The sequence below is a fragment of the Centroberyx affinis genome, unplaced genomic scaffold (assembly GCF_046629955.1).
Source record: "Centroberyx affinis isolate AG114_WGS23_722 - 3 ecotype Tasmania unplaced genomic scaffold, CSIRO-AGI_Caff_v1 ptg006392l_1, whole genome shotgun sequence".
In the NCBI taxonomy this organism is placed as follows: domain Eukaryota; kingdom Metazoa; phylum Chordata; class Actinopteri; order Beryciformes; family Berycidae; genus Centroberyx; species Centroberyx affinis.
Window position 1 is genome coordinate 1,854 of NW_027283247.1, and position 9,856 is coordinate 11,709.

Genomic DNA, 9,856 nt, shown 5'->3' on the forward strand with positions numbered 1-9,856 from the left:
TCGTAAATGTATAGTATATATATATATATATATATATATATATATATATATATATACTGTATATATATATATATAAGAAGAAAGTCTTGGTAGTCATTATTACATGATGACTACAAAGACTTTCTTCCTTTTATTTTTGTTTTTTCTTCCGAGAACAGTGAAATTGTTAACATGAACAAAGACAAATGTATTGAATTCCCTGTAAAAGGTTTGACTCTGAAAGGCATCAGACAAACTACATCATCTGCTGGTAACAAAATCAGATGGCAGCATTTCCTTCCATTAATAATTAGCCCATGACAGAGGTAAGGGAAACTGAAAGCAGCCATTGACATTGTTGAACAGAACAGAGACGCCATTACAGTGTGTGAGATCCTTACTGAACAAGACATGTTTGAAGGATCGTAAGCAGTAAGTTGAAGGGAATGTGTTCTGGTGTGTCTTTCTATTGAAAAATAATTTGAATACCAAAGCATATGGCTGAGAAAACTGCACTTGAAAGTTTCCTTAATTGCCATGTGTGTTCAGAGACTTTCAGAGATCCTGTGACTCTGAGCTGCAGCCACAGCTTCTGTTCCAGCTGCCTGAAACAATTCTGGGAACAAGCTAAAAACAAAAACTGTCCCATTTGTAAAAGAAAATCTTCAAAGGATTTCCCATATGTGAACTTTGCACTGAAGGAACTAGCTGATTCCCATGCTGGGAGACAGAAAGCTGGGTCATCTGAGACGGATAAAGGAGAGGAGAAAGTGGAGGTGGTGTGTAGTAAACATCCAGAAGAGCCTAAATTGTTCTGTAAGGAGGAACAGAGAGCTGTGTGTCCTGTCTGTGATTTCCCTCACCACCACGGTCACAAGGTGGTTCCTATAGAAGAAGCAATCAGTGAGCTGAAGGAGCAGCTGAAATCTGACTTAAAGTCTCTGCAGGACAAGAGGAACAAACACAAAGAGGTTGAGGAGACATACAACGAACTGATTAAACACTCCCAGAAACAGCTGGTGGCCACAAAGAGGCAGATCAGAGCAGAGTTCGACAAGCTCCACCAGTTCCTGAAAGAGGAAGAGGAGGCCAGACTGGAGGCTCTGAGGGAGGAAGAGGAGCAGAAGGGGAAGACTATCACCAGAGAGATGAAGATCATTCAGGAGAAGATCTCCTCTCTCTCAGACAGTATCTCTGCTGTGAAGGAAGACCTGAAGAAACACAATGTGCCATTCCTCTCCAGTTATAAACCCACTCAGACCAGCGCCAGAGCCCAGTGCTCACTGTCAGATCCACAACTGGTCTCAGGAGCGCTGATAGATGTGGCCAAACACCTGGGCAACCTGTCCTTCAGAGTCTGGGAGAAGATGAAGGGGAAGGTCAAGTTCAGTCCTGTCATTCTGGACCCAAACACTGCATACCCCTGGCTCTATCTGTCTGATGACCTGACCAGTGTGAGATGTGGAGACACAGAGCAGCAGCTCCCTGACAACCCAGAGAGACACACTAACAATGCCACTGTTCTGGGCTCTGAGGGCTTCAGCTCAGGGAAACACAGCTGGGAGGTGGAGGTGGGAGATCATCCTGGCTGGACTGTGGGTTTGGTTAAAGAGTCAGCTGGCAGGAAGGGGAAAACAGATGCCTCAACAGAATATGGAAACTTGTTGTTATGGTATGACAGTGGAAAATACACTAATGGGCTTGATGAGATGGTCACAGTGAAGCAGAGTCTCCAGAGGATCAGAGTCCAGCTGGACTATGACAGGGGGGAGCTGTCCTTCTACGAGGACAAGACTGACATCTACACTCACAGAGACACTTTCACTGAGAAACTCTACCCATATTTCTGTGTTGTAGAGGCTGGTGATGCAGAGACCATTGATATCACAGTCCGGCAAGTGGAGGCTTCACTGATGTTACAGTAATGTCACTGATATGTGTGTGTGTGTGTGTGTGTGTGTGTGTGTGTGTGTGTGCATGTAAACTGTGGATTTGCTCATTTGTGATTTTACCTATAAATGTCTAAGATATCATGGGTTGATATTAGGGTTTGACTGATATGGGTTTTTGAAGGCCGATACTGATATTTTAGAGTGAAGACACCGATAGAAAATATTTGTTAAATCGTTTTGTACTTTATTTTTTTATGTCGTTGTGTATTTGGGAATGAATAAGTGTTAGGCTACTAGATTGTGGATACATTGTAACATAATATTAACAAGTGACTAAGCTGCTGTTCCAGCATAACAAAGACGTCTGACATTTTACCCACAACTGCCTAATTAACAAGCCAATACTTTAAAAGCATTTACTGTAAAAAAAGATCACTGTCAAGTTCATAAAAACTGCCAAAGTGGGTCTGGGTCCTCAGGGTCACAGAAATTATTTTTGCTAACTGTCCCTAAGGTCCAAACTGAATTAGGCAAAATGCCCTTTTCTTTCCTTTCTTAGAACTCATTGCAAAAACTTTCAAAACAAACCTATTTTCATTTTGACAAAGTGAGTTTTGAAGGATCCTGATGCAATCTCAGTAAGAAGACATGTTTAGTCCAGATTTATTAGTTAATTTTTATATTGTAGCGTACTTACCTATTAATTCACTGGAATTGGAATTTTTGTTCATGCACTGAAAAAAAGAACAGGGATAGCAGTGCAAAGCAGGAATGTTTTACTTTAACTATTTGCATGTAGCATAGATGGCTCACAATCATGCACTATGCATTTTGATGGAAGGTCTTCATCAGGCAAAGGTGCAGTAAAACAGATGGATGAACGCTCCCCACTAGCTGTGCACTTGAAAAATAAAGGACATAATCATAATGCGTTTAAGTTTTGCCTTGTCAAAGAAAGTGCAGAGAAATCATTATCATTTATCATTTATTTATGTGTTCTTTAGGATGTGGCGATGTCTACAGAGGCGGAGCTTGGTGTTTTGTGTTTTTTTTCAGCTTTATGGAGTAATCCAGTTCAATTTGATTTTTAAATGCATCCTGCAAAAGATTCAACAAACTAATGAGATACTAGAGGCTTATTCAGTATAACACGTAGGCCTGTTCTTAACAGTTTGCTCCCTGCTCCTATTAACAGTACAGTTGTATCCCAATAGTCAGTATCCCTGTAACTGTAATAAATGCCATGACTGTCAACCAGCTAATTTTATGAAGCCTAACCGTAGCTAAATAGAAAGCAGAATATTTAACCCTTTCCTTTAGCTGTCCCAGGAACTCCTCACCTGTGCAGAAGCTCTCTCTGTTCTTGGATTAGGGTTAGGGTTCTTTCTATTGACAATACAGAAAAAGTGAAAAGTAATGGTGAAATTATCAGTAACAAGCTTAATATCAAGTAGAATATAAAATTCAGTGTCATCTTATCCTGTTGCTATTTGGCCAGCTAATTACTCCTCACCTGTATAGAATCAGCTGCTGATCCCTGCTCCAATTAACAGTACAGGAAAAAGTACAAAGCAATTGTAAAATGTAGACTAAACTTACTGCTCACCTGTGCAGCATCATCATGTCCTGCTGGCCTCCGCTCTTTCTTTTGGCAGTACATAAATCAATAAATGGACAAACAATGTTGGAATTTGGGCCAGCATTTGAAAGGACTACACCCTACATACACACTGTGACTGTTGACATGACTTGGCTATCAAACCAAATCCAGAATAAGTCAATTTACATTTCTTAATTTGAGGTAGTAATCAATTGTCTTCTGCCTTTTTGAACATTTTAAGTCTTAACACCTGAAGTTGAGGGTGGTGGGTGAGTGACCACACAGCCAGGGCTTGCTTGTTGCCACTAGAGGGAGCTATTGCTTTTGGACCTGTATTAGAAGAAGAAGAAGTACAGGGGACAGATTTGCATTTTGCCTCCGTGACCCCTCCTTGCATCATATTCCTTTTTGCAGTAGCCCAATATTGATTTGCAGATTCTTGAAACTGAAATAATCCGATTTTATGCACTAACTTTATCCACACTAATTTGGTACACATTACGGTTTCTGTCTTGATAACTGATGTGTCATTGTGTTTCATAATCTTTTGTAGATTGTTGAAGGCTAATTGTAAATCTGAAGTCAGGTCACGTTTTTTTTGTCTCCACCTCTACTTACAGTGACGTAATTCCTACTCTGCCTCAATGCTGCCTGATGAAGACTGCCCATCAAAAATATACAGCCATCAGTGCTGTATATTGTAAATATGTAAATAGCTCAAGTAAAACATCCCTGCCTTGTACTGCTGTCCCTGTTCTTGTTGAGAAGTGTTTTTGCCTTGGGAGCAAAGTCATTTTCCAGTTTAGACTAAGACTTCCAAACAACCACCAATACAGTTAAAAATAAATCATATTTTCAGAAAAACATAGACTTTAATAGACTTAATTAACTATATGCTCATATAATGTACATCAGTTTGATTCTACTTTACTGTATGATATATATTTATATTATGATTTTATATGAAAGATTTCTCACTGAGAAGGTGGGTAAACTCTGTTCCACAAATATAAAGATGTGTAAACTGAATTTAGGTGGGTTTATCTGCCACTACTTCACTGTCTATATTACTATGAATATATGCTGTGAAAAAGACATTTTGGAAAAAACAACAACTGCATTTTAATTTACTACAGATTAAGACTAAAATGTATCCATTATTTTCACTCTGACGCTTTATATTATTCACAAAACACTGCAACACATATTCATCGATAAGCCTTTTATTTTGAAAGTTATTACCGGAAGTCATAATTTTTAATGTAGTTTCATTTTACTTTGAAAGCTGAAACGGGAGTTCTTTTTGTATTATTTATTCAGGCTAGCTTGACAATGAGTAGCACTGGTCCATAATGGTGGGAAGAGAAGATTAACTCAGAATAAGAAAAGAAAAGAAAAGAAAAAAGAAAAGAAACAAACTCATTCATATGCCGCTGATATTTTTTATTTGTGGTTGAAATTGCTGTGATATCTACTGTATATTCAAAACACCTATAGGATATTGATAGCACATTTATGAGTTGTTTTTAAAAACAGAATTTAAATTGGATAATTGAATCTGTTTCTTTTCTGTTTGTTTAAAAGAAATATTAATCCAATAATAAGACGTGTAGGGGAGACAAAAAAAGAAAGGAAAAAATAAAAGGAAACAGATCAGGATTAAACATCTACTACAGCAGTAGAACTGAATGTGGCTAAAATGGAAGTAGGTTTAGCATGCAAGGCTCTCTGAACCACCTGAACACTTGATGCAAACTGAAACTTATTATTCCAAGCTCTCCTATATTGCAGAATATAATTCTTAGTAATTCAGCATTGCAGTGAATAACACCAGCAAGGGTTACCAGATAGGAAGATCAAATGAAGGGGAAAAGGTTTGATCTACAGCTACATGTTATGGATTAAATAAGCCTATAGTCATGGTGGTGAATTAGAAGAATATCATACCTATTTACAGTTGGTGAAAAGTAAAAATGTTGTAAAACCGGCTTAGTGTGGGCTGTCAACTGTTCACTCCTCAGTGTGTTGCAGCAGGACTGAAGCACCAACATCTCTTTGTTTTTGTTTATAGTATTTTTTATTAGCTGTAGCATTTTTATTTTTTATTTAGACAGTATGAAAGAAGCAAGGGACACGCACTAACCTCTCCTTGTTATTTCCATATAGGGAAACATTAGGTTAGGCTGCACACAATGTGAAGAAACATATACAGCATTAGTACAACATTACACATTGGGATTAAAAGTTCAGAATCCACTTTGGTCATTTCTGTTGGTATTTTCTATACTGTGTCTGATGAGGCTGCTGCTACATCACTCACTGCCAACCAGAAACTGTGAGAGTCACTTCTCTGTGTTATATGTATTATAATTTATGTGTAAATAATCAAATTAGCCTAAGTTTACCCTCCTTTTTATTGTCTTTGGCCAAGGCATTGATATTTCATGAAATTGTGCTTTGACAACAGTTCCAAACACTTGAAATGTAAAGTTAGTAAAGTCAATAATTCAACAACACTTTCCTTACATTAATCTTGTCCTTGTTACTGTTATGGTGCAACTGTTTTCCTGAGGTATCATCAAAATAGGATCTTTCTTTGTTTTATTTATTTTTTGTCTTTGTAGGAATGAGCCTTACCAGTCAAACAGTTAATATACATAAACAAGGTACACAATAACATGTTTAACTCTGAAAGGTATTATGCTAACAACACCACCTGCTGGTAATAAAAGTCAGATGGCAGCATTTCCCACCATTACTGTTAACAGTTAACTCATGACAGAGGTAAATGAAATTGAAAGTAGATTCTGACATTGTTGAACAGAGCGGAGACGCCATTACAGGGTGTGAGATCTCTACTGGAAAACACACATTTGGAGGATTGTAAGCAGCAAGTTGAAGTGAATGTGATTTGGTGAGTCTTGCTATTGAAAGATATTTTGGATAGCAAAGCAAATGGCTGAGAAAATTGCTGTTGTTGAAAGTTTCCTGAGTTGCCATGTGTGTTCAGAGACTTTTAGAGATCCTGTGTCTCTGAGCTGCGGCCACAGCTTCTGTTCCAGCTGCCTGAAACAATTCTGGGAACAAACTAAAAACAAAAACTGTCCCATTTGTAAGAGAAAATCATCGAAGGAAGATCCAAATGTCAACTTTACACTGAAGGGACTAGCTGACTCCTTTACTGGGAAACAGAAAGCTGGGTCATCTGAGACAGATAAAGGAGAGGAGAAAGTGGAGGTGGTGTGTAGTAAACATCCAGACGAGCCTAAATTGTTCTGTAAGGAGGAACAGAGAGCTGTGTGTCCTGTCTGTGAGTTCCCTCACCACCACGGTCACAAGGTGGTTCCTATAGAAGAAGCAATCAGTGAGCTGAAGGAGCAGCTGAAATCTGACTTAAAGTCTCTGCAGGACAAGAGGAACAAACACAAAGAGGTTCAGAAGACATACAACGAAGTGGTTGAACACTCCCAGAAACAGCTGGTGGCCACAAAGAGGCAGATCAGAGCAGAGTTCGACAAGCTCCACCAGTTCCTGAAAGAGGAAGAGGAGGCCAGACTGGTGGCTCTGAGGGAGGAAGAGGAGCAGAAGGGGAAGACTATCGCCAGAGAGATGAAGATCATTCAGGAGAAGATCTCCTCTCTCTCAGACAGTATCTCTGCTGTTGAAGAAGACCTGCAGAAACACAATGTGCCATTCCTCACCAGTTATAAACCCACTCAGACCAGCACCAGAGCCCAGTGCTCACTGTCAGATCCACAACTGGTCTCAGGAGCGCTGATAGATGTGGCCAAACACCTGGGCAACCTGTCCTTCAGAGTCTGGGAGAAGATGAAGGGGAAGGTCAAGTTCAGTCCTGTCATTCTGGACCCAAACACTGCAGGCCCCTGGCTCTATCTGTCTGATGACTTGACCAGTGTGACAAATGGAGACAGAAACCAACAGCTCCCTGACAACCCAGAGAGACACACTAAGTATGTCCATGTTCTGGGCTCTGAGGGCTTCAGCTCAGGGAAACACAGCTGGGAGGTGGAGGTGGGAGATCATCCTGACTGGAATGTGGGTTTGGCTAAAGAGTCAGTTGACAGGAAGGGGGAGTTATCTGCCACACCAGAATATGGAATCTGGTGTTTAATGCATCGCAGTGGAAAATACACTAATGGGCATGATGAGACCGTCACAGTGAAGAACAGTCTCCAGAGGATCAGAGTCCAGCTGGACTATGACAGGGGGGAGCTGTCCTTCTATGACTCTGAGGACAAGACTCATATCTTCACCTATAATGACACTTTCACTGAGAAACTCTACCCATTTTTCTGTGTTGCACAGGCTGGTGATGCAGAGACCATTGATATCAAAGTCTGTCAAGCTGAGGTTTCTCTGTGATATTAAGGGATGTTAGTTAGGTGTGTATTTTTGTGTGTGTGTGTGCGTGGTGTGTGTGTGTGTATGTATAAACTGTGGGTTTTCTCATTTGAGATTTTACCTGTTCATGTCTAAAATATCATGGGTTGATGTTGGGTCTGACCGATACAGGTTTTGTAAAGCCTATACTAATATTTTTAGATTAAAGTCGCCGATAGACAATATTTTATGTCAATATTGAATATTGAACATCTTTAAATTGTCCATTTTCATTTTTAACAAATAAGGACTCAGTGATTCCCCCAAAATGTTACTCTTGTCAGGGTAGAAAAGTCTCTGAAACAGCATTTAGACCACGATGGGAGACTAAAACTCTGCATGTAAACCCAAACTAATTAATTTTCTTTAGTGTCAGTAGCTCTTTAAGGCAGGGTGACACATCTCATCTATTCAGAGGTAGGGTAAACTGGGAAACATTACTATCTTAAAATGAAGAATTAATTTACAAAGATTAATGATTAACGATTAAATGAATAAAGAAAATGTGCAAAGAAAATACAATTTTGTTGCAAGGTTTTATATAGCTGTGATGGAAGAACCTGACATGACCAAATCCATCCAATATATTGGCAAACTATCTATGAACTTCCAGAAAACATTTGTGTATAAGTTCAGCACTCTCAACTTTTAATTTTTACAGATATTTTTTGGATAACATGCCATGTTTTACTATGCAGATGTGGCTTGTCAGTGTAATGATTGATCACCTATCTGTGAAGTTTATTACTGACAGTGACTCATCATTGTACCTTGTATGATTGGCTTTTATTGGCCTGCCCTTTACACTCAAAGTCTCATTGGTACTCTGCAATCAACAAGGTCCTTCTGGGTCTGCCTCCTTATTATTTGGGCTTTTATATCTACAGAAAACCTGGTGGAAATTACTGTCTAGGGTCACAGAAATTAGTTTTGCTAATTGTCCCTAAAGTCCAAATTGAATTAGGTAAAATGGCTTTCATGTACTTTTCTTCCTTTTCTTAGAAATCATTGCAAAACATGCAAAACTAAATAACTGTTTGTTGTTTTAGTATCTTTATGCTTTGTTTAGGTAATATATATTAGAAATGGTGACTGCTGCCTTTGAGTGCTCATACAGCACATTTTGACATTGCACTTCCTAATTAATTGATTGCAATTGTACATTTTCTCATGCACTTTGCTCTTTGTCAGTTTGTTTGTAAAAAAAAAATAGATTTTGATTCTCAATGGGACTACATGATGAGATAAAGTTTAAATGATGATGATACTCCTAAATGATGAAACATCATTAAATCATCAGGTGACAGACTGTTATTTGTTAGATTACTGCTAATTAGCCCAGTCAGCAACATCTTGGTTTCCAATTAATATTGTATATATCAACTGTACACTACAATTTGCTTGGTTTCATATTTGTGATTTTTTCTTTCTTTCATCATCAGTCATCAGTTTTATTGTGTAATATTCCTGGATCTTCTGGTGAAGTATTTCAGTTTTGTGGGTTTCTTGGTTTATCCTGTGGAACAGTGATCTGATATGTTTTATGATTCACTCTTTCACTGTGTAACAACAACCAAACACCAATAAAGTCAAAAATCAATTATGCTTTTGTCTCTTAATAGACTAAATTTTAATATAATTTACATCAGATTGATCACTTACTTATGCATGGTTCAAATATCAGGGATTTATATGAAGGATTCTTTGCAAAAAGGAAAACCCACTACTGTACAAAAGGACCTTTGTAAAAACAAAAATAAATGAAACAGTTGCATTTTAATTTAGAGCAGAATCCTCCCTACATATTTGCTTTACTTTCATGTTCGTACTTTATTTCTCAAAAAACGTTCTAACACGTTCGTCAACGCGGCTTTTATTTTGAAAGATGTGACAGGTAGTCTTAATTTTTCTATTCTCGCTTTCAGGGTTTTACTTTGAAAGCCAAACCCAGAAGTCATACTGCTTAGTGAATCTGGCTGACTTG

General features: G+C 38.4%; 2 protein-coding genes across 2 annotated transcripts; both read left to right on the top strand.

Annotated features, from left to right (window-relative positions):
* Positions 1 to 476: 476 nt before the first annotated feature.
* On the top strand, positions 477 to 1,904 carry LOC139638482 (nuclear factor 7, brain-like). The gene has a single exon (XM_071512625.1). The coding sequence runs from the start codon at positions 477 to 479 to the stop codon at positions 1,902 to 1,904; it is 1,428 nt and encodes a 475-aa protein (XP_071368726.1).
* Positions 1,905 to 6,301: 4,397 nt separating this feature from the next.
* Positions 6,302 to 9,455, top strand: LOC139638480 (E3 ubiquitin-protein ligase TRIM35-like). Its single transcript, XM_071512622.1, has one exon. The coding sequence runs from the start codon at positions 6,427 to 6,429 to the stop codon at positions 7,852 to 7,854; it is 1,428 nt and encodes a 475-aa protein (XP_071368723.1). The 5' UTR covers positions 6,302 to 6,426; the 3' UTR covers positions 7,855 to 9,455.
* The last annotated feature ends 401 nt before the right edge of the window (positions 9,456 to 9,856 follow it).